Genomic DNA, 27005 nt, shown 5'->3' with positions numbered 1-27005 from the left:
GGGGGCCGCTGTTGTGCGGCGCCCAGGGGACAGGGCCCGGTTAGGGAGCCGAGGTCAGTGAGTGGGAGTTGCTGATCTCGGGTCAGGAAGAGGAACGAGTTTATGGAACTCCTGGAAGGCTGGAGCCAGCCTTGCCTGCATCCCTCCTGCCTGGGTGGGAGTGAGCGGGCTCGGGGAGGCGTCTCCGGAGCCTGCACCTCTTGTGGTTCTAGCCTGTACAGGAAGGAGAGACCAGGGACCCAAGATGTGTACCCTAGTGAACGTGGGGTCCAAATAGACTGAAACTCTAGTGTGCTAGGCGTGGCCCAAGCGCCATTAATTCTTTTGTATAATGTGCTCTTCTGGGTGTCAGACCCTCGTTCTGGACCAAAGACCTCAGTGGAGACGCACCCCTGCACCGCCCACTGTTGAGCTGGAGAGACGGCAGGAAACTCAAAAGCACATCTTTCAACAAGCTCCTCCACCAACCTGGAGCTGCAGGGTAGACCACAGAGCCAGGGTTCAGATGGGACCCACCTGTGTCTTATAGGCAGGCTCATCAGGGGAAGGTTTGGAGAGAAAACAAGGAAGCGCTTCCCGTTTGGCCTGAGAGTTTTGCTGAGGGGTAGGGGGAATCAGCTGGGATGCGCGTGCTGGAAACCTCTGGGTGTGTGGTAGGCACTAAAATCCTGGGAAAGTTTCACTGCCTTTCAATTTTCTTTTTACACCAACTGCTTGAAGCCCCCTCAGAGGGTCTCCCCCCTTCTCTGCAGGCAGCGGTCACTGCCCCTCTGCTGCTGTGCACAGAGGCCATGTTGGAAGTGCTGTTTCCTTGACTCCAACTGCTACCACCCCCCGCGGGTGACGGAAGAACGGATCCAAGGGTTCTCGGGGCTGAAATCTTTAGAGAAAGAGATCTGGTGGCACAGCGATTAAGCACTCAACTGCTAACCAAAAGATTATCAGCTCCTCCAAAGAAAGCCCTGGTGATCTTTGAACTGCACAGATGAGCCCATCAGTTTTCCCAGACGGTGAATCCTTACAGAAACAAAGTACCACCTCTGACTCCCGCAGGGTGGCTGAGGGTTCAAACCTCTTAAGAGCTGGACCATCCGAGCTCTTCCTGTATCGATTGGGGGTCGTGGTGGTGGAGGACGCGTTGCCATCTCATAGCGACCCTATAGGCCACGGTAGCACCGCCCCTGTGGATTTCCATGACTGTAACTGTTTATCAGGAGTAGAAAGCCATATCCTTCTCCCAAGGAGCAGCTGATGGTTTGAACTGCCTACCTTCATTTCACAGCCCTGTTGGTAACCACACCACCACCAGGCCCCCTTCCTTGCGCAGGCAGAATACCCCTCTTTCTCCTGTAGATTGTGGGTTCAAACAACTAACCCCTGTAACTCCTCTTAAAACTATTCTCACCTCAGACACACTGTGGGGCCATTCTACTCTGCCACATGGGGGTCCCTCGGAGGTGAAAGTCAGCTTTCTGGCTCCCAGCCACAGAAGTGTAACCAGTCCCTCTGCAGCACAATTGGGCAGGGTCAACAGCCAGCCTTTAGCTGGGACCACCTTGCCTTTCCCTAAAGGAACGGTTCACCTGGCTGGTACTGCTCAGGCCGGGCTGGGATCCCAGGGCTGTCGGATTTTCCAGCAACAGCAGCATCACTTGAGAAAACTGGCTGTGCGACAGAGCTGTGGCCTTCCCACACTCCCAGGCCTCCATTTCCTCACCTGTGGGATCGGGTAGGAGATAACAAGGGCTCCTGGAACAACACCTGAGTTTGTGTCAGGTGCACGGGTGGTGCTCCAGACATGCCTGGTCAAGGTTTCCCTCCAGGTGGCTTGGGGCTGTAGCAGCTCCATGGCGCAACCTCATGGGGCTCTGGGAAAACTCTGAATCTGGTCCAGCCTCTCGTCGCCTCTCTCCCTCAGGTGCTGCTGAGGAGCCGGAGCTGTTTTGTAAGAGGCCAGAGGAGGAGGAAATGCGTCTTGGACTTCTGGCTGCCAGCAGCATAGTGAGTACGTCACTGGCCTCTTGCTCAGCCTCCAAAGGCCCTGCCAGGTAGCACATTCTCGGCCAGCTCTGTGTCCTCCCCAGATCTCCCATGTCATTTATGCTGACTGGCCTACTTGTGGGACAAGCAACCCATGGATCGTGTTGCTAGAGCTTGAGGCTCCTTCAAGACTTGCTTGGCCACGCTGCTGGTACGTACATCGCTTGAGCTTGAGGGTGGTGCATCCTGTCGCCTTGCATTGCTTGAGTTCACTAAGCTTCCAAGCTACTGACTATTGTTGACCTACCCTGCTGTCTGCTTCCTTGACTGTGGACTTCCAATGTATTCACTGTTCCATGAAAGTGAGTTAAACTGAGTCCTTTGTACTGCTGTGTGGACTAATTAGCTGTTATATTCCTTCTCGCTGTATAAACCTTTCCTCATATAGATATATAATCATTTTAAGTGTCCTGGTTGTTTCTCTAGAGAACCCTGCCTAACACAGTGAACCAGGCAGTGTGGCATGTGTCACACTGATGGGATGTGACTGAGACTTTCTCAGAACTGTGCCTCGGGCCCCTGCTCTGCACCCAGTCACTCCGCTGACACTGAGTCAGCTGCGAGGAGCCAGGTGTCCTTCCAGGTGCTGTTCCAGGCCCCACAGATGCAGGACCCAGACTCCCCACCCCACGGGGCTCCTGGTCCAAACAAAGATGTTAGATTTGCCACCCACCCAAGGCCCAACAACTGAGGGGTCCTTAGGCGCAGCTGTCCGGCACAAGTATATGAAAGTGAGAGTAAAGTCATAGAAAACAGGAGAGGGAATAGAATCGTCAGACACATTTCATGGCAGCGTGCTCACCCAGCCCCTCCTGGTGGTCCATGCGAAGGTGGGAGAAGAGAGAGAGTATATTTCCAATCCCAGGTGGTATACATTTGGGGGATGTGCAAGCCCCGATTACAGGTAACCACATACGGAACAGGAAGGGGTTGTGCAATAGGCATAGGCACGCAGCAGGAAGGGGATGAGCTAGCGGTGCACACACAGTAGGAAGCGGAGGCACTAGGGGTACACATGTGACAAGATGGGCGGAGCCTAGATTCAAGATGGCAGCCTAACCTTGGTCCTTGAGTTGACTTGACCTGGTCTCTGGGCTTTCCTCCAGGGAAACCACCCACTATCCTTACCTTATCCTTACCTAGGGTGGGATGGACAATAGGGTCTGATTGCTCTAGATGGCTGATACCCTCAGGCAGATCTCCAAGTGTATAGACATGTGTCATAATATGGGGAAACAACGTGGGGACCTTTCTGTATATATGTGTGTATAGCAGGAGGGCTGAGAATGAGGTCCCCAGGGCCAGCGCATGCAGTCTGGGGCCTCAGCAAGAGCTTCTGCCTCTGGCGGTCCAAGCAGCAGGAAGGCCCCCAGGGCCACACTTGTGCTCTTCCTCCAGGACGCCCTCCTGGACCAGGGCGCCTCTCAGGAAGAGGTGAGCTTCTACAGCCTTCAGTGTGTGTTGGGTGTCAGGGAGCTGCCTCCCGTTCTATGACCCCAGGTGTGGTGCTGGCTCTTTCAGTGTGTCTTGGGTCCTGGGGAGTCTCACGGGGGACTGACAGGCCGAGCCGAAGCCAGGTATCTGAGGTTCCTTTAGTTGTGCAGCCTTAGACTTGTGACTCCCCTTGCCATGCCTGTTTCCTCATCGTCCTTACCTCACGGGGTCACTGGCAGCACTGACAGGGTGACACATGCCATTGGCTGCCAGCCCCAGCATGCTCATCATTACCGACCACTCTCTGAGCACCTACTGTGCGTGGGTAATCCACATTGACCCCCCGTGGTCTTGTGTGGCCTGCACCGGGCCTGAGGCAGTAGGTGGTGATGGTGTCACCTGTTTTTGTGTTTTTACATTTTCACTGTCCCTCCAGCTGGACCCCACAGAGGTCAGCACCATCTTTGTCACCGCCATCCCCTCCTGAGCCGGCAGACGCATCAGAATGGGGCCCACAATCTGGGGCCCTTGGTTACCCTCGGCTGCTCAGGACAGGCAGGTCCCAGAGGGACTGGTGGGATGTGACAGACTTTCTCAGAACAGGGCCCCAGACCCCTGCTCTGCACCCAGTCACCAGCTGCAAGGAGCCAGGTGTCCAAGTTGGCTTACAGACCCATGCAATAAAGCAAGTATAGCAATCCAGTAAGCTGCGCAGACACGGGGTCCCCAGTGCGTGTGGAAGATTTCCTCACATGCACTTTGGCGTGCAGTGGTGTGGTGAAAACATTGCACGTTGTTGTGAGCATTACCAAAAGGTGGCCTGGCACACACCAGGTGAGCACGGGCTGTAGGAAAACGGTCCTTTATTCTGCACAGGTGACCGCAGCCGTTCCCTCTGTGACAGACGTAGCATCCGGAGAGTGGGGCACAGCACACTACAGAGGGGTTTGTCTGTATACCCAGGCCTTGAGCTTCTGCCTGGGCTTCCTTTTCTGTGGTTGGTTTGGGTTTTGCTTCTAAAGAAGGCAGGGGACTTTACTGCCTGGAACTGGCTTTCTTGACCCTTGCTGAAGGTCGACCGCACCAAGCCCCCTGGCAGAAACTGACAACCCCAGGGTCCTTGGCCTCGGGTCCTGGGAGCTGCCATCTCATCATGGATCATAGTGGTAGCCGATCTGAAGCAGACCCAGGGTGAATCTCCATCTGTTAGGGAAAGAGTAGCAGGCGGGATTCCGGGGGCTCAAGGTGAGATGGGCCATGTGGACACAGCCTGGCTGAGTCATGGCATCAGAATCAACTGGTCAGTGAGCTGTTTCGCTGAGCCCAGCTCTGTCTGACCCGAGCCAGGCTCTGGTCACACCCTTCCTCCCCTTCTCCTTCCCACTTCAGGGCGTGTGCCTGTGTCTGTGCCCGTGTCTCGTCTCGCCTGGGATCTGCAGGGCCTCGAGGTTTGCCCTGCCGGCAGCTCCTTCCCCACCACCAGGCCATGGGCACCGCAAAGGCAGGCACTCACGCCTCTGGGTGCTGCGGCATGTGCAGCACCTAAAGGTGCCCTGTGCTCAGTTTAAAAAGACAAATCAAGCCCCTTGTTGCCCCGTCAGTCAGTTCCAGCTTATGTCATTCTCCCACTGCCTTAAGCTCAATTCTGATCAATAGCGATCCTGTATGACAGGGTAGGACCTGTCCTTTGGGTGTGTGAGACTGTAACTCGTTAGGGGAGTAGAAAGCTTCTTCTTTCTCCGGCAGACCAGCTGATGGTATTGACCCGCTGACCTTGCACTTAGCAGCCCAATGCACAGCCACACCCACTGCACTCTGGGTGTTCAGTCGTGCTGGATCAATAATGGCTGAGCGACACCTATGGAATCTAGGAATTGGGTGAAAGAAAACGGCATGTCCCCAAGGGCCCTGCCAGCCTGACAGAGTACTGGGCGCTGGGCCTCCCCTTACGTGCACTGACTACGCCTGCCTAACAGAAGCCCTCTGAGGAGCTTCTTCATCCTAACACATGAGGAGCCCCACACATAGGATGGTGAAGAGATGGGCTGGGGGGGGGGCAAGGGAGGGGCCTGGGACTTGAAGCCTGACCGCCTGAGGCCATTGCTGGGTCTGTCTAGCAACACCCAGCTCGACACACCTGCTGCTGCACCCCCCCCCCCCCCCCCGCTTTTCCTGAGAGGACTTGAAATGGAGGCAGATTCTGCCAAGAGCAGAGGACCTGATGCCCCTCCTGTGGAGACAGCTGCACGTGGTGTCGGGGGTGACACATATTGACCTGGTCTGACCCTCCATCTGCCTCCCTCCACCCCACTCCCTGGTAGGCCTTGGCCGTGCCCCCTAGCTGCTGTCTGCACTATGTTTCTCTGAAAATGAAAATCCTGAGGGTGAACTTGCACCTGACTCTGATGTAGGAGCCAGTCCACATCTTAACAGGTCCTAAGGGATGCTTGTATAATCAAAGGAAAGAAATAAAGAGGCAGACAAGTTTTGGGGTGCTCACCTCCAGGAACCAGGACCGAGTGGGAGAAACAGAAAATGCATTCTTTCACCAACTGATAGTCTTGGGGCATGCACGCCCTCCGCGCCCAACCACTGACACCTGCCCACATAATAAAGTGGGTAGTAGCTTAACCTTAGAGGTCCCTGAACTCATTGGGGGACTAGCCTAGCTCGAGTGCTGGGGCATGTAAGCGGAAGTGACTGTCCCCAGCATGGAGAGCAGTAGCAACATGTCTGTTCCCACAGAGCGCAGTCGGCTGGATGGGAACTAGCCACGTGCTTGGAAGAGGGGACAGGAAGGTTGTACTATGCTAGGAGGATACAGTGGGGATTTTGTTCATTAGGAGAACATGACTGGGCCTCTTCTCCCACTCACAAACGGGAATCCTGGCCTATCAGGCTTCCTCAAGCATGCGAATAAAGAATTTGTCCACATAAACTCTGCCCAGTCCTTGGTGTCCCCCACTGTGATGCGTAAGAGCCTTGAAAACCACAGAGCCCTAATGTGATTCAGGCAGGAAGCAGCCTCTTGTGGAAATGTGAGTCAGACTGATGTGTCCCCATGCCAACATCAATTCAGTCCGTTGCAACCTGCTGCCCAGTGGCCCCCTCGACCCACAATTTCATGTTCCCTGGGCCCACTTCCACCTGCTGCTTCTCTTCATCTCTTTTGTTCCAGCGCCTGCCTGCATTTTTTTACATCCAAGTCAGGTTTATGTGGAAGATTTCCAGGAAGGGGCCCTGCTGGCACAAAGGTTAGGAGCTCAGCTGCTAATTAAAAGGTTAGCAGTTCAATCTCAGGCAGTGGCTCCGGGGGATCAAGCCTTGGGAATTAGCTCCCCAAAAGACTAACCCACTGCTGCCGAGTGCAGATGACAGCCTCGCAAAGCTCGCAAAGCCTGGGGCCGTGCTGCTCTGCCCTGTGGGTTGCTGGGAGTCTGTTTTCAGGAGTGCTGTGTGGATACCTGTGGGGTTCTGCCTAAGGTGGGGACGTGCCCCGTGGCTCTCTCAGGCCCTGCCCCCATGGCCCAGATGGTCACAGTGCTGCCCTTCATAGGTGCAGACACGTGTTTGTCCAAAGAGGAGCTAGGTGGCAGGTCCAGCTGGAGCTGAATCACACATCACCCTTGACCGGGTTCTTATTTCTCAGGGAGGCCGCACACTTGTCTGACCAGTGTATATTGGACCGGCACTGGACCCGGCCGGTCTGGGTTAGAATCCTGGCCCAACCCTTTTTTCCAATGAGCTATTGAGGGAAACTCCATTCATTGAGTTGTGGGTGGGGGTGGGTGGGCAATGAGCATCCCCCACAGTGAGGCATTGTTTTGAGGATCAAGTGAAGCATCCTGTAAACCTCTCAACCTGGTGCCTCCCATAGAGCAGGCAGGATCTCTGTTTCATTGTATTTTTTGGAACAGAAGTGTAAAGATTAAGTTGTGTCAAAAGAGCTACTGCTTCTATATGATTTACCTTACCAGCACTTATCTCCCCAACCCCAAGATTGGAGAATGTATTCATGTATTTGTTTTCTCCTAGGCCACACGGCGTATATGACAGTATTGTCATTGTGAAGATACCCTGTTCCCAGGCCTCCTTGCACCTTACCCATGCTGTCCCTTCCATAGTCCTCATCTCCCCTGTGTTTGCAAGCTGTTTTTATTCTTACCTATAGGGACAGAAGGAGTTACCGGTTAGGTGTTGGGCTGCTAGCCTCAAGGTCATCAGTTCAAACCCACCAGCTACTCCATGGGAGTAATATAAAGCTGGCTGCTCCCATTAAGATTTAGTGTTAGAAATCCTTGAGAGGTTTCAGATGAGTCCAAATCAACTCAGTGACAGTGGGTTCGGTGTGGCCGGGTACAGGACTAGAGCTTTGTTCTATTTTACATAATCACTCGTACTCTTCAGCAGGCTTCTCGTGACTTGGGGGAGGGGGTTACTCTAGCAGGACGTCAGGAGGTAGCTATCTATGTACTATGCTACCACCTTTGGTTGTGTCTCAAGTAGATTCTCACTCCTAGTGACCCCACAGGACAGACTAGAACTGCCCCAGAGTGTTTCCTAGGCGGCACGGGCATCTCGTTTTCTTCCACTTCCCAGATTGGCATGTTTATCCAATTGGAGCTTTCAGACAACTCTGCGTCGAGCAGGTCTGTTTATCGCTGTCAGTTTCCCAGTAGCAGTGTGTTCCTTTGTTGTCACAAGTTGTTCGTTCTCTCGCATTTCAAACTTTTTCACGACGCTGTTGCACACTTTGTCTCACATGCCTTGGTGCTGTTGTCAGGAGAGACCAGTCTCTGAAGAAGGGCATCCTGCTTGGTAAAGTGGAGGGCCAGAGCAAACGAGGAAGACCCTTGATGAGATGGATTGACACATGCTGCAATAATGGGCTCAGACAGAAGAACAATTTTGAGAATGGCTCAGGACCGGGCAGTGTTTCATTCTGTTATACATAGGGTTACAGTGAGTCGTCGCGAACTCGATGGTACCTAACAACAACAGCATTGCACACTTAACAGAGGACAGAATAGTGCAAACATCTCTCTTTCATACAATGGGAAACAAAAACCTTTGTGTGGCTCACTTTCTAGCAATATTAACTATTCTGGTGATGGGGATCCAAACCCACTCTATCCCTGAAGTGTCCATCATTGTTATGGTAGCAGGTCATTTGGGGTTTTCTTCCCTGTGACAGCAGGTGGATTTGAAACACCAGCATTTGGTTAGCAGTTGAGCACTTAACTATTATATCACCAGGATATCTGATCTCATCTTGGACTTGGCAGCAAAAATTCCCTTGGGATAAGTGAAAGGGGACTTTTTCTGGCCACACCTGGGACAAACATCACATGATCTCGAACGTTGTCGCTATTCCGCGTGAAGGGGCATGAAACTCTGATAGGTAGGGTCATGGCGAAGTGTATCATCATCGGACAATAGGATTTCTGCCTTAAAAACAGTAGTTGCCAACTGCAAAAGCGATACATGCCTGTCTTCCAAATCCCAGCTGGTTTTGCAGTGTTGATTCTTGCTTACTATAAATCCCGGACTTTGTATTTTCACCATCTTTTGTGTTTATTCACAAATTTTCATTCAAAATATCTTCCAAGGAAGTGCTCCCCAGTGGTAGATGCCTCTTTCCACAGTACTCACTAGCCCTTTAAACTGTTTGTAGTCTGTCTGGTAAGCAGGAAAGTGGACTTTGCATTCACTCCCTGATAATCAGAGGTGATGCACAGCTCTGCAGAAAACTGATGAACTCCTCCTGGAAGGGCTAGGGTTTGGGTGGTATTGGTTGAGTTTCTTATTTATGTGTTGACTTTATGTATATTGGCCATTATTTCGTGTCATTTTGGTTGCAAATATTTATTGTATTGTCAGCGATCCTACAAATGGCTAGCAGAGACTTGTCATTCATAAGTCATGAGTGTTGTTTACTCGATGTATTAGCTTCCTATTGCTGTCAACAAATTACCACAATCATTGAAAACCACACAAAGTATAGCTCTAACTCGCTAGAATGCTCTCTTAAGTCTTCATCCATCATGATTCCAAACCCCAATGTTAACCTCAATGTTATTTTTGTCAATTAGTTTTTTCTTGTTTCTGGATTTTTACTTTTTTTTTTTCTTGTTTCTGGAATTTAAATAACTACCTCAAGGCCAATTTTGAGGAGGGTGGCTACAAACTTGCACTAAGGCTGTGGCCTGAGGAAGACTGGGTACCTAGATTCACAGGCAGACTTTTTAGGCAGAACGAAGAGAGAATACATTTACTTATTAATGAATTCAAGCATACTGTCTTGAGTTTTTGCTATGAGTGTAGGTGTAATGTTCACTAACGTGTATAAAAGTCTCTAATAGGTGTTCCCACTTACACAGAAAGTAAACCCGATTCAAAGACACCACAGGTCATTCAGCAATCCTCTTATGGATGCTTTAGCTAATTCTGGTTTGGGAGGAGTAGATGGGCTTCTTTATATCTGAGATGCAATGATAGAACAGTCGAATGTTTCTGGAAAAGGAATAGATCTTCATGACCAGAGATAGCGGTGGTGATCCTTTCCCATGAGACCTTTTCCTCTATCAATACCATGCCTTGTGAAGACTTGCGTATCCAGTGTGAAACTGCAGTGTCACTCTGCACCATGCAAAGCTGGCACATCTGTCCACATGTTCCCATTATGCTGCCTCCCTCAATCCTTTTCTTCTTTTGCAATCTCCAGCCATGCTTCTTGCCCCATTTCTTCCCAATACTCTCTCTACCTTCCTCCTGAAATTTTTCTTTCCCTGGTTTACAAGGCCCCATTTTAAAGTGGCTAGAGTCAATTGTGCTTTCAACCTTTCAAAGTCATCAGTTTTATCCATCCACTCCTCCTACCCCAAAATTCTTTTTGTTCTACAAAAGGCACTAAGGAACATTTCCATTTTTTTCTTTCAGGCTTAGGAACTAGATGTAAAGTGAAACTCTCAACTCTATGGCAAGACATCTCTGAAGAACTATGTCATGATATACTGGTAAAAAAGATTCCTGAGGGATGGTCGTCCAGAAGTGAAGATGCCAAAGGTCACAGAGTATTCAGTTGTGACAGTTCAGACAACTGTGTGGTGCAAGCTGCTGTCACACCTGTGAAAATATTTGCTTGGGAGCAGCAACAGGGCAATGAGTTTGGAGAAAACCTGCATCCAAATGCCAGTCTCTCAACACAACCAATGACTCCTGATGAACCAATGACTCCTGAGAGACAAGATACCCATATGTCAGGATTACCTGAAAAGGAACCAAAAGCAGACTCTAATATTCACCAGAAAACGTCTACAAAAGAGAAACCCTATCGATGTAGGGAATGTGGAAAGGCCTTCAGTCACAGTTCAGCTCTTATAGAACACCACAGGACACACACAGGGGAGAGACCATATGAATGTCATGAATGCGGAAAAGGCTTCCGAAACAGCTCGGCACTCACCAAACACCAGAGAATCCACACTGGTGAGAAACCCTACAAGTGCAATCAGTGTGGGAGGACCTTCAACCAAATTGCCCCACTGATCCAGCACCAGAGAACTCACACAGGTGAGAAGCCCTATGAGTGTGGCGAGTGTGGAAAATCTTTCAGTTTTAGATCCTCCTTCAGCCAACATGAGCGGACTCACACAGGTGAGAAGCCCTATGAGTGCAGTGAATGTGGGAAAGCCTTCCGGCAAAGTATCCACCTCACCCAGCACCTGCGAATCCACACTGGAGAGAAGCCTTACCAGTGTGGAGAATGTGGCAAAGCCTTCAGCCACAGCTCATCCTTGACCAAACACCAGCGAATCCACACTGGGGAGAAGCCTTATGAGTGCCACGAGTGTGGCAAAGCCTTCACCCAAATCACCCCACTGATTCAGCATCAGAGGACGCACACCGGAGAGAAGCCCTATGAGTGCAGTGAGTGTGGGAAGGCCTTCAGTCAGAGCACACTCCTGACTGAACATCGGAGGATCCACACAGGCGAGAAACCCTACGGGTGCAATGAGTGTGGGAAAACCTTCAGCCACAGCTCGTCACTCAGCCAACATGAAAGAACACACACAGGCGAGAAGCCCTATGAGTGTAACCAGTGTGGGAAGGCCTTCCGGCAGAGCACCCACCTCACTCAGCACCAGAGAATCCACACAGGAGAGAAACCCTATGAATGTAATGACTGCGGAAAGGCCTTCAGCCACAGTTCATCTTTATCTAAACACCAGCGGATTCACACTGGAGAAAAGCCCTACGAATGTAATGAATGCGGTAGAGCCTTCAGCCAGCTCGCCCCCCTCGTCCAGCATCAGAGGATCCACACAGGAGAGAAGCCCTATGAATGTCATGAATGTGGCAGAGCCTTCAGCCAGAGCTCCCTTCTTATAGAACACCAAAGGCTTCACACCAAGGAAAAACCCTACGGGTGCAATGAGTGTGGGAAAACCTTCAGCCACAGCTCATCACTCAGCCAGCATGAAAAAACACACACAGGAGAAAAGCCTTATGAATGTCAGGATTGTGGGAAGTCCTTCAGGCAGAGCACCCACCTCACTCAACACCGGAGGATTCACACAGGAGAGAAGCCGTATGAGTGCAGGGACTGTGGGAGAGCCTTCACACATAGCTCCTCCCTTACCAAGCACCAGAGAACTCATACTGGGTAGCCCCACCCTGCCAGTGGTGGGATTATAGGGAAACCTTAAGCCATAGTCCCTGTTCTCTTCAACTTCTGGAAGTCACACTAATGAGAAACAACACAAACAATACTAAATCTTCACACACAATGCACCCCAGTCAACCCTAGAACAGTTCACACTGATGGGAATGATCATAGGAATGCCTAGACCTAGCTTATCCATTCCTATTTATATGATCAGACAGTAGGTAAATATGGAGATAAGTAATGTTTAAAGTCTTCAACCATGAGTGAGTGTCCTCTAAGCTAGATGATAAAAACCTGTAATAGAAACAATATAGTGAATCTGGGGATGGCTTCTCTCCAAAGATTCACCATATTCCATCCAGATTTCAAAGTGGCGAGAAATGTAATAAATGCCTTTCCAAATTAACGAAAGCAAGCCAAAATGAATATTATTGCACATTATGTCCTTAGGGTGTGACAGTGTAAGTTAGGATGCAATTGACTCTCAAGAAATCAATATGGTGGGATGTGTTTCAGAATGAAGTGTAACATTTATGGATTACCACAGATATTCAACTGTCTCAGCACAAAGCTTTCTGATTTAAATGTAAATTATTCAGTGAGCATATGAGGGAGCTTCAAAAATCTGAGAAATTAGGGTTAAAAGGTGGTATCATTTAATCACAAAGTTTTAAGGCTTCATACTGTAAGCAGATTAAATTACCTGTGCATTATTTTGTAACAAATTAACCATATGCAATATTAATGAAGAGTTTGTTGTGGAAAAACTTGAAATGTAGATCCGCTGCCATGGAATTTCAGATTTGAGAGGGCTTTTTAAAAATATATCATTTTATTGGGGATTCTTTACAGCTCTTATAGCAATCCATACCTCAATTGTATTAAACATATTTGTACATGTTGCCATCATTTTCTAAACATTTACTACTTGAGCCCTTGATATCAAATCTTCCCCCAACCCATTGATAAATTATAAATTATTTTCATATCTGACAGCAAGCACTGTCTCCCACTGTGGCTTCTGTTCCTCCTCAACCTGGGTGTGTGGTGGGGGTGGTAGTTATGTATCAACCGTTGCAGCTGCCTCCCGCCCCTCCTCTCCTCCTCTCCCAACTTTATCCCAGCTCACCTGGTATGAGATGGCTTTTGCTACTCTATTCTATTTCTTTTCAGGAGTCTTGGGGATTTGAAACTCAGATGTTGTTTTATAGAGGACTTTTCCCACATGGAGGAAGCATACCAGCCTGTGTGATCACGTGTTGAAGGGGATCAGGTAGAAGACATCAAAGAACAAAAAATCATTGTGTGCTCACCTTCCCCATACAAACACTGAGGGCAAATGTGTGCACAAGCAAGTGAGGTGAAGAAGGCTGATGGTGCCTGGCTATTGAGAGATATAGCGTCTGGGGACTTAAAGGCTCAAAGGTAAACAAGTGGCCATCTAGCCCAGAAGCAACAAAATCCACATGGACGCACACCTGCCTATGTGTCAAAGGGATCAGGTATCAAGCACCAAAGAACAAAAAATCATCGTGAATGAGGGGGAGTGTGGGGTGGGGACCCAAGGCCCATATGTAAGCAACTGGACATCCCTTTGCAGAGTAGTAGTGGGAAGGAGACGAGTCACTCAGAGTGCAGTGTAGCATCGATGAAACACAACTTTCCTCTAGTTCTTAAATGCTTCCTCCTTCATCCCCCACTATCATGATCCCAATTCAACCTTACACCCCTGGCTAGATCAGAGGCTGTACACTGGTGCAGATAGGAACTGGAAACGGAATCTAGGACAGATGAACCCCTCAGAACCAGTGGAGAGTAGCGATACCAGGAGGGTGGAGGAAAGGTAGGGTAGAAAGGGGGAACCACTTACAAGGATCTACATATAACTTCCTCCCTGGGGGATGGATAACAGTAAAGTGGGTAAAGGGAGACATAAGACAGTGTAAGATATGACAAAATAATTGTAAATTATCAAGGGTTCATGGGGGGGGTGAGGGAGGGGAGAAATGAGCTGATACCAAGGGCTCAAGTGGAAAGCAAATGTTTTGAGAATGATGACAATGTACAAATGTGCTTAACACAATGGGTGTGTATATGGATTGCAATGAGTTATATGAGCCCCAAATAAAATGCTTTTTAAAATGATGGCAACATGTACAAAGGTGCTTGACAAAATGGATGTATGTAGGGATTGTGGTAAGAGCCCCCAAGACAATTATTTAAATAAATAGAGGGCTTTTTTCTTTTCTAAGTCACCATTTATGCACAATTACACCTTCACATTGGAATATTTTTCAAGATTTGGAAAAAGACAAGTTAATCTCTTGGACTGTTAATTCTGATATTTAGTAATCTTTTGTTTTTACACATTCTAGTTCCTATCTGTACCAGTGTACATCGTGTGCAGACCCCTATTTTCCATTCACAACTACTCCTAGCCCCATTCTGGTTACAAATGGGGATGCAACAAGGAGTTGGAACCCAGAGAAATCACTAAACCAGGGGCGATGACTCTCCCCTCCCTGATGGCACCCAGCCAGCAAAGAGAATGTAAATGAGCTAAACCTAGGATATGAGGAAAACTGCATTCCTAACTCTAAAGGGTCTGGCCTAATTGGATTCGTAGCTAATATAGTTTTAATTATTGACACCAAAAGTAAACAAGATAGGAAGATGCATTTCCTAGCCAGATCAGACTGCAGATTGGGGATGTCTTCTGAGGATGAGGAAAAGGCTAGGCAGCTTCTGGTTGTATACGGAACACTTATGCTGGGAGCTCGGAGAGGCCATTGTAGCAAGTCTGACACGAGGACTTCTGTTCTTTGAGCATGCCAAACCACAGAGGTCCCATTTAGGGGCTCTAGCCAGCAGTGCTACTTCCCAAACTCCTGAGACATGTTGAGTCAATCCTCAGATTCCAGCCCCCCAGCTTTCACTCTAGGGCTCCCAAATTCCCAACTGAAGCCTAGACATCATAGAGTACAAAAAACTAATCTTTCCCAAACCAGGCAGAATTGCATTTCATGCCATTTGGTCAGGGGGAAATTTGTTTACATAGTAACTAAGATCTAAAGGTACTTTCTAGTTCCTGTACCTGAGGAGCCATGGTGGCGTGGAATTAGAGGCTGGGCTGCAATCGGCAGTTCAAAACTGCTCCGTGGGAGAAAGGTGGGGCTTTCTATTACTGGAAAGTTACAATCTGGGAAACCCACAGGGGCAGTTCTACCCTGTCCTATAGGGTCGCCAAGAGTCGAATCAATTCTATAGCAACGAGTAGTTTTGGGTTTTACAGTTGGATCACTTCCAACTCACAGCCTCCAGTTGCTTCCTACCACCTATCAAATGAAGAGAAAGCCCTCACCTGGTAAAGAAGGTCCTACCTGGTTAGGCATTTGCCCACCTTCAGATCTGTCTGACCTTGACTTGCACCAGTGACATGAGCCTTGTTTGTTCTTCTCAGTGTGAGGAGGAAAGTGATGTGTTGCCTGAACAGTGGACCTTTCCCTCTTGTTCCAAAGATCTAGTGGAGAATGAAGGCACAATAGGGGTGGAGCCTGGATTCCGGAGTTCCTGCATGGAGCAGAAAACCACTCCCCCCCACTCCCATAAGCCACAGCCATAACAATCACAAGCCATCAGACTGTAATGAGAGTGAGGAACTCATCCTTTATTTATTATGTCTTTTATTACTGTCTGAGCAGATCGATTACTCAAACACAGCAACAGAAAGAGGCACTAGCTTTTGTGTCTAAAGAGCAATTAACTTTACACTCACATAGAATGGAAAGAGTGCTGTAATCTGAGATTACATGCAAAAGTCAAACAATCACAATATGTAACTCAGAAGTTTTGTTTTCCTGTGTCCTTGCAGAAATAGCTCCTGCTCCTCAACCTTTACTAGTGGTTTCAGACTTTTGATTATAACCTCCAGTGAGATATGCATTTTTTATTGCAATTCAGTTCCCATATTTAGATTTTTGGCTGGAAAGTTTCACAAAATACTTGCGTTTACAGTGTAATATACATTCTGATGTGTCCTAGTTCACTGCTTTGAAATGCTAAGTTGACTTCACAATTCACTAACAGGCTGACAGTTTGAAAACCCTGCCTTACGAGGCTCTGGGTGCTTTTAGGATCTCTATAAACAATTCCACACAGATTAAGACAAACGAATTAAATAAGAAACAGATGCTGCATTTCAGGATTCAGAAGTCAATTTGACACGTTGTAGCTACGACAAGGCCAAAAGAGTTGGCAAGATTGCTTCCTGAACAGCGACCCTGAGGAGCTCAAACAGGAGGAAACTAGGGAAAGTTAGCGTCAAGAACGAACGAACAGCAGAGCACACACAATTGAAGGCAACTCTATGCTTTGCACAACATCAAGTGTTCCAATGTGTAGGTGGCACTAAAATGGCTGCAGAAGCAAATGTGGTCATTTCACAACTGGAGGCTCCCACTGAGGACAACAGCATCTGCTTCAGGCATAGGCCCAGGGCTTCCGGGGGACCAGGCAGGTGAAGTGCTTCAGAAACTAAGCAGCTTTCCCCGCACACCAGCATCACAGAAAACCAAAAACAAATTTCAAAGGAGCCCTGCAGCATTCGGGATGTTCAGCCAGAAGGCACCCTTCTTGAGGGGACATACAGCAGAGTGCTCTTACCCACGGTGCTTGCTCTCCATGTCTCAGATGGCACAGGGGACGGTGTCCCCCTGCAGGCCCTCCAGGAGCCTGCCAGACCTTCCGGCAGCTTGGGCTCCATGTGTGGCCCGTTGGGTGTTGAGGGCCCTCCGTAGCATGCAGGCTTTCTCTTTCTCGTGGGTCTTACGGTGCTCAGCCAGTGCCATGCTGAAGCGGAAGGTCTTCCAGCAGCCTTGGCATGCGTAGCGCTGCCTGCCAGTGTGTCTCCTGCGGTGCTCGAAAAAGTATGAGATCCACGCAAAGGCCTCCCCGCACTCACTGCACACATAGGGCTTCCCTTGGACCCCCTCAGGCTCTGCAGTCCCAGGGCAGCCCCAGGCGGACGCACCCCAGGCCTGTCCACCCCGGGACCGAGTCCCATTGCCAGCTGCAGCAGGCTTCTCCCTCACAAGGCATGGCTGCTGCTGATACATTCTGGAGCCATAGTTGGGGGGCTGCTGACCTAGATACTCAGGGTGGGGCCGCTTTCTTCCCAGTCCTACGGGTGGGCTGGCTGGGTCTGCAGCCATAGCTCTGCCCAGCTCCCCAGCTCCACCCCTACCCTGCGCTGGCTTCTGGATGACTGATTGCCTGTGGACTATGACGACGGGGCGTGATTGCCCCTCTTGGGCATCCAGCACCTTCTGTGGCTCTTCTTCCTCCCACTTGGTGCCTGAGGAGGGGAAATGAGAATGGTCCTTGTGAACCTCTCTATCACCGTCTCCCACAAGGGGTCAGACATATACCACTGTGTTTCCCTGCCTATTCCTACTGCCCGAAAGAGGCCCAAAATGTGAGTGCTCCTGAGTCCTCGGGCCTCAAAATGGAAACAACTATATGAGCAGGGAACGAAAATGGCAGCAACAGATGCCAGGCATGGAGGACGGTGACTGTGAGGGGAGGATAGAAAGGTGGTCCTCAGTGAACCACACCTGAGATTCATGCCACTCCCTGACCCCAACACCCACACATAGACACTCAATTGGCTGTGTGGCCTGCTGCAGCCAATGGGACATTAGCACACATGTCGTAAGCAAGAGATTCGCTAAGTACACATAATGGTGCCAACCCTCCTGGAATGCTCTCTCTTGGAACCCAGCTGCCACATCATGAGTAAGCGGAACTGACCACTTGCAGAGGTAATGTAGCCACCCAATAGCCGTGAGGCTGTCTGGACATTTCAGCCCTATCTATCTGAGCACCCACATGCCTGGCCTTGAGTGGGTCCCTCAGCCACCAGATAGCACAGAGCAGCTTCCCAGCTAAATCCACCCAGACAATCATGATAATTACTAATCCCTCATTTTATGCAGCAGGGGATCATTGAAATAGATCCCCTATCTTCTCCTGTGAAAGAAGTGGGAGGAGGGGTGCTGTGGGGACTCACAGGAGGAGGATAATGAATGAGGTCTAAGTTGAGGGCTTTGCTGAGGTTGACTGAGCTGTGGAGAGTCTCTCTTGGCCAGCATGTTTCCCACCTCCTGCCCTGGCCAGCACTGAAGGACTCACCTGAAGGACTGGCTCCAGCTGTTGCTCCCTCCACCAACTGAAGTTCATCTGTTTCTGACCTGGAGACCCCATCAGGCTGGGCAAGCTGAAATTCTGTGTGGGGCCATAACACCAAAAGAGCTCAGAGGCCTTGAGACCACAACTGAAAGCAATCAACAGGCCTGTCCTGTGGACAGCCAGGGTCAGGATTCCAGTCCAGGCAAGATGCCTCTTGTCAGAGTCCCACTGAGCTAGGTTTCTGGGGATGGATGGGATAGGGGTGGGGTGGGGGGTGTGGAGCAAAGGGGAAGGGCCCACCTGGACAAGACTGAGATGTGAGGGATGCAGGGTCAAACAATTTTGAAAATATAAGAAAATGGGAGGAGGGGGAAAAATGAGCTGATCTCAAGGGCTCAAGTAGAAAGAAAATGCTTTGAAAATGATGGCAAACTATGTACAAATGTGCTTGACACAATGGATGAATGTATGGATTATGATAAGAGATGTAAGAGCACCCAATAAAAGTATTTAATTTTTAAAAATTAAATAAGTAAAAATATGTAAGAAAACAAAATGAAACCACAACGAGCTTTCTGGTGCCTCACTACACTACAACGGAGAGTTTCTGGGGGCAAGAATATGGAGTTGCTCACCCTCCACCCAGAGAAATTGACCATGTCTCATCACCACACCTAGGGTCTTCAGGTCCCACAGGCAGGACCTGCAGACATGGAAACCCTGGGGCCCTTGCAGAATTCAAATGCGTACCCAGGAAAGGGGCAGTCCTTGGCCAAGGTGTTCACCTTCAAATGCTAGCAACACCCCACAAACCCTCATCACCACAAGTGCTTGGGGGAGGTTAGAACAGGCTGTGCTGCAGCCAAGCAAGGGCAGAAGATGGAGGGTACTACAGCTCGGGGGGCCGAGCAGCCCCTGCTGTCTGTCTTACCGCACATCAGCAGCTTCTGGTAGGTCCTCAGGTTCTCCTCCACGGGGTCCAGCAGGCTCCAGTCCCTTGAGTGCAGCGATAGTTCAGGTAACAGCCTGGGCTCCTGAAAAGGCAGCAGGATCCTGGTCAGCCAGCACCTGACTCTCCCTCCCATTCAGAGGGAGGGGCCGGCCCAACAGTGGCACCAGCAGCACTACCCTGGGATCTTCTTACTACTATGCGTCACACAGCAGGCAGGGCCGTTTCCCTGGAGCCAGACTACCGGCTATCACTGGAAGGCCATGCTTCCTGCACACTCGACCTTTATTGTGGCGTCTTCATCCTGACCTCCCTCCTCGTGTGACGTTCAGAAACATCTCCAGACGTCCCCAAATATCCTGAGGGACAACACCCCCCAGGTTGAGGTCCACTGCTGGGGAAGATCCCAAGGGTTCTGTCATCCTCTGAGCTTCTCCTCAGCCTCACACCCAGTGAGAATAGGACAGCAATGTTCTCTGCCCTGAAAGCAGAAACCAGGGCAGCATGCCCGGGTGAGAGGAGGCCCAGCAGCAAGACCAGGAGGTCCGATTGTGATAAGAGTTGTAAGAGCCCCCCATTAAAAAAAAGACCAGGAGGTCCAGGGGCCACCTGGGCCTCCAGGGAAGTGGGGACAGCACCTGTAAGGAGCCAAGAAGAACCAGGGCTGCCCATTGGCTGTGACAAGGAGTTGGATCATGTTCTCAAATGTGGGCAACCCCTGGCCCCTGTGCAGGACTGGGCTTGGGGGCAGTAGCTCGAGGGTAGTAGTGGGGCAGGGTGCTGAGTGGAGGGGAATTCATTGTGTCTGGTGATGACAGCCCTCTTGAAGGCAAAAGCAGCGGTGAAGCAAGTTCAGGGCAATCAGGACAGACTGGGCTGAAGGAGAAATTGAAGCAGGGACATGATCCTTCCCTCTATTACCCCAGTTTCCCAGCCCTTGCCATTCAGCCCAATCTCATTCCTGTGTCCTGGGGACACTCAGTGCTCACCCCCGACCCTCTCCCCAAGGCTCTGAGACAAGCTTCTGCTCACCCCAGCCCAGCTCAGAGGTCTGCTGTCAGTGGCTCTGGGCAGCCTTGCAGTTCCCTGCTCTTTCCCCCACCAGTGGGTCCACAATCTGTGAGTGTTGCTTGTTTCCAGGTTTGCTGTGAGGACACGCTGGGTTCTTCCCCACTGTGGCCCGGAGGCTGGCAGCACCTGAACATCCCCTGCTGAGCACACAAGCCCCCAACTCCCAGTCCACCAGCCTTCTACTTCGCCCACCTCCTATGCTGGCCTGTCTGGGGATCCCACTGGGCAACTTATCAGTAAGGATGGAGGGATAAGGTGCTGGACAACCAGAGTGACACAGACTCTCCTCCTCAGGGGTCAGCTGATCAGTCTAGCCTGCCCCAGGGCCAGCAATGACCTCCACCTGCCAGGAGACACAGGGGCCCCACCCACCTGTGGCTCGGCTGCGGCAGGTCTAGCCTCTTCAGGTGTCTCCTCATGGAGTCTACCCTGATCCGAATGCACACTGTCCACCGAGGGCTGTTCTGGAATGAAAGACAGACAAAGGTGAACACTCTTCAGCCAGCCAGGGAGGTGCCCACTGTTCCTCCCGCACAGGTCTTGCCCCGAAAGAGAATGAAGGGGTTTTAGACTGAGGGTGGGGAAGACTGCATCCCAGGCTCAATTACCAGAGCAGCTGACCTCAGTTCACAGAGCAACAGAGAAGAGAACAGGCCCACCCAGGACCCCGAAATTCCACTACAACCAAGAAGGACATCGGATGTTTCACCCCTGGGATCGATGAAAATCAGTTTGTTTGTTTGTTTTTAAAACCAGTTTAAAAGCAACAATAAATAATGCTGCCAAGGCTGCAGAAAACAGGTGTGTTCAAATAATGGCAGCAAATGAAAAACTCACCACCAAACTCACTATCGTGTGAAGCCAACTCACAGAGACCCTATCAGACAGGTTGAAGTGCCCCTGGGGGGTTCCGGGGCTGCAAATCTTTATAGTAGTAGAAAACCCTGTCTTTCTCCTGAGGAGCAGCTGGTGTCCTTTTGAACTGCTGACCTTGCAGTTAGCACCTGGATGCACGATCACTACAGCACCAGGGCTCCCTGGCACTGAAAAGAGCCACCAAAATTTTGGCAAACCACGTTGAAATTTGTCTTATGAGAAGTGTTAAATCCTCGTGCCTTTGGCCAATGGCCCCACGTTGAGAACTCAACCTGCACAAACACAGCTGCCAAACACACAGCTGAGGGTGTTGTGCTGCAGCTTTCTCGGAAGAGCAGAAACCAAACCATGACAGTGAGCTCCGAGGCTACATCAACCCAAAGGCTACACAGGAAGCCACACAATTATGCGAGGGGACAGTAGCACATCTCTGTTGAAGGCCTGGAGCGAGAGCTGTAGGGACTGCTCGGAACAGGCTCCCTTGGAGGGAGAGAGGGGAGAGAGAGGAAGTGGGAGAGAGAGGAAGAGAGAGAGAAAGAGAGAGTGTGTGTGTGTTAGAGAGAAGGGTATGTGAACGATGGGGATAGGCCCTTGACTGTGCCATCTGGGTTTATTTTTAGTGAGTGGGTGAGAAGTTGGGGAGACTATTACTTTTTTCCTCCTATGTCAAAGCTTGTATTAAACACATACAATATGTATAATATCACAGGAGGAGGGAAAAAAAGAATATCATTGCAAGTTTTATAGAGCCTACACGAGCCCTGAACTTACCACAGACTTCAAAACGTGCATGGTAACACAGTGCCCTTTACCCGTCCACAACAGGTCAGACACCACACCACACCACCACCACCAGCCCACCGGGCCCAGCAGTCACTCACGGGCCTCAGGGCGCGACCAAGTCTCCCTGGATTCTGGGTCTTGGATGGCACTCGGCGGCCCACCTGGTAATGGCAGACAGTATAGCTCAGCAATTTCCCACACAGACCCCCCCCCCAAACCTGAGGACAGCATCCCTGTAGATACTAAAGAGGACTGTTGTGGATTAAATTGTATCCTCAAGTGTTGTAAATCCTAACCGCTATCAAACCAAACTCACTGCCATAAGAGTCAATGCGGACTCATAGCAAGCCCCAGTGGGTTTCCAAGGCTGTTTGCAGGAGGAGAAAACCCAATCTTTCTCCAGAGGGGCTGCTGGTGGTTTTGAACTGTCAACCATGCAGCCCAACAGGTAACCACTACACCAGGGCTACTCTACACCAGTGGTTATAGTCCCACTTAGGACTGGGGCTTCTTTGGTATGCTAATAAGAAAGTACTACTCTAAGGTTCTGTCCTAAGTGATCTCTCTTGAAATATTATAAAAGAGATCAAACAAGCAAGGGGTGGGAGCAGAGATGGGGGTGGAGTGGGGTGGGAACATACCAAGATCAATGTGGGGCAGTAGCTCACAGAACAACGGCTTTCAGATTCACACACAGAGTAAGCCTTCCCTAGAGTGTGCACCCTAAATTTGGACTTCTAGTCTCCTATGAGAAGATAAATCTGTGTGTATGAAAGCACTCGCTTGTGCTTTTCTGCTATAGCAGCAGAGGTTGGACCCCAACGAATAATCACACAGCTAACTCACAGGAGACAGGCAGGGACCCAGGCTTCTGACCCTGGCCCACAGGATAAGTCCTCAGACATAGTGTTCACTGCCACCTGCACACCCACTCCGAAACTTTGGGTTCAGAAAGGCGCCCTGATCGTTTACCCAGCTCTTAAAGGGCTAAGTCTTGCCTGGCCCTCCTTCCACAGTTCCTACTGCTTCTGCACATGGGGAAGGCAGATATGAGGGAGGGCAGGAGCCCAAGCAGTGGTCTTGACCAATGAGGCTGAGATGCTCACCTCTTTGACCTGCAGGAAATGAGTTCTCTTGGGCAAGCCGCTCTCCACCGATGCCAGTTCTTCCAGAACACCTTTGCTCGTGGCCTGTTCCTTCTAAAGCACGCTCTGCCCTAGGGGCGGCAGCTTCCCCTGGCTCCTCCAGGCCCTCAGTCAGGCCCTCCACCAGGTAGGCCGCCTCGTGGCAGCTCTTAGGATGGTGAGCCATCACCCAGGCCCGGACCTCCTTGGGCAGGATGCCCAGGAACTGCTCCAGCACCAGCAGCTCCAGCATCTGCTCCTTGGAGTGCACCTCAGGCCGCAGCCACTGCTGGCACAGCTCCCGCAGTCGGGCCACGGCCTCTTGGGGGCCCTCAGCCTCCTGGTAAACGAACTTTCGGAAGTGCCGACGGGAGAACTCCAGGGTGGCAGGGGAGCACTCCCGGATGGCCCAGGGTTCCCCCATGTTGGCCGCTGCCTGCTTGGCAGACACCTTCTCTTTGCGAACCTGCACCAGAAAATGCAGCTGTGCCTCCAAACCAAGGAACCCAAGAAATGCCAAGCTAGCACTGGCAAGGGAAGGATCTCCCTGGAACCTTCAGTGGGAGCCCAGCCCTGCCAATAGCTTACATTCGTAATTTTCTAAACAGTTTATTGTTGCTGACTGCATACACGGAGCATACATTAATTCACCAGCATTCCCATGTACATTCTGGTGGCGTGAGCTACATTCTTTGAGTTGTGCAACCATTCTCACCCTCCTTTTTTAAAGCGGTCTCCTCACCACACCCCTGAAACATGGACGGGCCACCTACCCAGTTTCCTATCAGGCACTGTTGTCAGTGTGCTATTATGTTGGCCTTCCCTCCCACCTTCAACATCGTGATTTTAGATGTCTGACATCCAGAGCTGTAAATATGTGTACATAACACACACACACACCTCATTTTATGGTGCTTTGCTCTACTGTGCTTCACTGAGGCCGTAGGGCAAATTGAGGGTGTGTGCCAACCCTGCAAAAAGCCAATCTGCTGATCCCAATTGCCCCAACACATGAACTTACTTTCTGTGTGCTGGATTTTGATCATTCTGGATTCATACCCTTTTCATCCTGATACTGCACTTACTAAGTTACAGTAAAGTGTAGATAATAAGTTGGGATTTTGTAGATAATAAGTTTTACATGCACTGGGGAACCAAAATCTTATGTGACTAGCTTTATGGCAATAGTTACGCTAGTGCTGTGATCTGGCACCAAACCTACACTATCTCCAAGGTAAGTCCTGCAATTCTGTGCTTCTAAGCCACCCAGTGTGTGGTTGTTGATCACTACAGTCCAACAATGCTCCTTTACATACAGAATTATGTGACGCATAATGACAGGTTTGGATTTAATCCCAGAAATAAAAGGTTTATTTAGCAAAGAATATTTTAGGGTCTGCAGTTTAAAATAACATGGAAAGGCTAGGTATCTGGATTGCTTCTCCCCTTAAACCAGCTAAACATCTGGAACAGAATTTGTGAAGGGCTGCAATTATCCCGTGTATTGGAGTCCTAACCTCTATGAAACTAATGAGGTAAAATCGGTTATGTTAGTGGGGCACGGTACAATCTACAGGGTTATGATGAGTCAACCAGTTTTGAGATATTAAAGAAATTAAACAAACGAGGGGAGATCAGAGAGACCTACTATTACCAAGAAAGGAGAGTTGGCAGTGGAGAGCACCCCTTGGATGCATGGTCCTTGCAGGTTAGCCTCCTTAGAACTAGGGCCCAGAGAAATGACCTTCCCCCAGAACCAATGTTCGGAAATTGTACTTCTAGCCTCCTCAACTGTGAGAACAAATTTCTCTTTGTTAAAACCCTCTGCTTGGGACATTTCTGCTAACAGCGCAGCACCAGGTAAGATACAGGCCTCTTCCTGGATAAGGGATACTGTGAAATGCACTATGGTGATGGTCACACAACTCTGTGAATATACTAAAAATCACTGATCTGTACACTTTTAATGGGTAGTTTATGGTATGTAACTATTACCTCCGTAAAACCCACTGCTATGGAGTTGATTCCAACTCAAAACAACCCTCTAGGGCAGAGTAAGACTGCCCCATGGGGTCCTTGGGCGGTTTATCTTTAGGAAAGCTGATTGTCACATCCTCTTGCCCAAGAGCAGCTGGTAGGTTTAAATTGCTAGCTTTCAGTGAGTGCTTTAACCATGGCACCACCAGGAATCGGCTGTTAAAGAATAAGGCAGTGGCTCATTGTTGACTGCTCCCTTCTCCCCTGTGGCCAGGAAAGCAGGGTTTAAAGGTAAGTGCAGATTGCTAAGCGCTTACAGAAGACAAGTCCCAATTATCAAAGAGATAAAAGACTCATACTACACCATCATCATCACCAGTACCACCTTGACTCCCCTTTCCTCTCAGCTCCCTCCCTCCCTCCCTCTGGACCAGGTTACTCTTTTCTCACCTCCTAGAGGCCTGGATCTGAACACCCCTCAGAGATGTCTTCTTTCTTCTTCCCTGCCTGCTCCCACACCCCCAACCTCACTTCTGTGGCATTTTACCCTTCTGCTGATGCCCTCTCCACTGGAATGCGAAGAAGCAGGTCTTCGGACCTGGGCAGTGGCTGGCTCAGTATTTGTTAAATCCATAAACTCTGTTTAATGAAGCCGTGTTCCTCACCACTACCAACACACCCTACTCAGTTAAAGCAGGGCTCTGCTGCCCGGCAAGCTGATTGTGACCCCACCCCCACCCTGGGGGTTTTCGGTCGTTACAGACAGACCCTTACAGCCCTAACCTGGAGTCCCGTTCGTAAGATAAAGGAAGAAGTGGGATTTCACAGATCTTTCCCTCCATCACCCCTACGCGCTCGCGCTGACTCTCGCCCTCCTAGAATTCATACCCAGCAGGCCCTAGGGCCTAGGGTCCGCTCGACCGTTGGCCCCTCCTCTTTCCCTTCTCCTCACGGACGTCCCACCTTCACCTCACAGGGACACCCCCAGTCCAGCCAGCCAGAAGAGGGAGGCCCATAGCCCCACGGGCCTTTCCCCTTACCTCTTTCCCCGCCCCCAACGGCTCCCAACCGCTCCCCCAGAAAGGCTCCGGCACCCCCACAAGGGCTAAGTGAGCCACACGCACCCTGAGGGGAGCCTGGCCCGAAGCCCCGGCGGCGCCCCGCCCCCACCCCGCCCTTACCCCCGGGGTCCGCAGCCGGGCTTCCACAGGGACGCCTCAGGCCCCTCCTGCCCCACCCCCCACGCAGCCCCGACTCCTCTCCCGCCGCGCGCCCCCGCCTCCCAGGGGCCCACCGCCCCTTCAGCCCCCCCCCCACACGCCCGCCCGCCCCTCAGGCCGCCACGACGGGGACCCCACCCCCACGATGGGCGCCCAGCCCCTCTCCTCTCGAGCCCCACAGCTCACCCCCGGGACGCAGCCGCGCGGGACGCACGAGCGAGACAGTTAACGCCCGCTCAGGAAAACAGCCGCGCCGATCTCAGCGCCGCAGCCCCAGGCAGCTCCCGGCGCCACAGGCCAGAAGCCCGGATGGCAGCGGGCCAGACTGCGCCTGCGCACTGATTCCCGCGCCCCGGGACTACGACTCCCAGAAGGCGGCGGGACCGGGGCGGGGCCTAGAGACGCGGACAGCCAATCAGAATGATAGCCCTCGTCCGCGTCGCAAGTTGTGCCCATACCCCTTTCGATGCCATGGAAAAGGGTAAACAGCGGAGGCAAAAAAAAAAATTCTATTTCCCCCTGACAAGCAAAGACAAGAGACTAAGAGGGAGAAACTGAAGCATAATGGGGAGAGGCAGAAACAAGAGGGATGGAGCCGAGGAGAGATGTGCATATCCAAAGAGGAAGGGAGAGGAAGAGCAGAGATGGGACAGACAGGAAAGGACAGAGACTTGGAG

General features: G+C 50.7%; 2 protein-coding genes across 9 annotated transcripts in view; one reads left to right on the top strand and one right to left on the bottom strand.

Moving 5' to 3' along the window:
- The window catches only part of ZNF135 (zinc finger protein 135), a 47223-nt gene extending 30500 nt beyond the window's left edge, over positions 1-16723 (top strand). For 3 of the 7 annotated variants that reach the window (XM_075536467.1, XM_075536466.1, XM_075536468.1), the window contains 2 exons: positions 1919-2005; positions 10414-16723. In XM_075536467.1, the coding sequence (XP_075392582.1) occupies positions 1919-2005; positions 10414-12143 (1817 nt within the window). In that variant the 3' untranslated portion in view covers positions 12144-16723. Of the gene's footprint in view, positions 1-1918; positions 2192-10413 lie in introns of all 7 variants that reach the window. The other 4 variants (XR_012780835.1, XR_012780834.1, XR_012780837.1 and 1 more) reach the window with 2 other exon arrangements.
- Positions 15789-26670, bottom strand: ZSCAN18 (zinc finger and SCAN domain containing 18). 2 transcript variants are annotated; one of them, XM_075536493.1, is made up of 7 exons: positions 26515-26670; positions 23114-23597; positions 22106-22168; positions 20721-20812; positions 19260-19362; positions 18332-18424; positions 15789-17495 (listed from the first exon to the last, which is right to left on the bottom strand). In XM_075536493.1, the coding sequence occupies exons 2-7, from the start codon at positions 23553-23555 to the stop codon at positions 16828-16830; spliced, it is 1461 nt and encodes a 486-aa protein (XP_075392608.1). In that variant the 5' UTR covers positions 23556-23597; positions 26515-26670; the 3' UTR covers positions 15789-16827. The 2 variants fall into 2 exon arrangements, with proteins under 2 accessions (XP_075392608.1, XP_075392609.1); XM_075536494.1 differs by lacking the exon at positions 26515-26670 and adding an exon at positions 25559-26134.
- Between the last annotated feature and the right edge of the window lie 335 nt (positions 26671-27005).

Source organism: Tenrec ecaudatus, chromosome 18 (assembly GCF_050624435.1).
Source record: "Tenrec ecaudatus isolate mTenEca1 chromosome 18, mTenEca1.hap1, whole genome shotgun sequence".
Taxonomy (NCBI): domain Eukaryota; kingdom Metazoa; phylum Chordata; class Mammalia; order Afrosoricida; family Tenrecidae; genus Tenrec; species Tenrec ecaudatus.
Note: the sequence above shows the minus strand (reverse complement) of the source record. Positions and strands in the feature narration are given on the sequence as shown.

Bases quoted from the DNA above. Each gene is read 5' to 3' on its own strand.
- ZSCAN18 (XM_075536493.1), bottom strand. From the start codon at position 23,555: ATGGGGGAACCCTGGGCCATCCGGGAGTGCTCCCCTGCCACCCTGGAG. The intron at 20,813-22,105 runs GTGAGTGACTGC...CTTTCATTCCAG, and splicing joins TTGGTCGCGCCCTGAGGCCC to AACAGCCCTCGGTGGACAGT. The intron at 17,496-18,331 runs GTGAGTCCTTCA...TCCCCTCCTCAG, and splicing joins AGCTGGAGCCAGTCCTTCAG to GCACCAAGTGGGAGGAAGAA.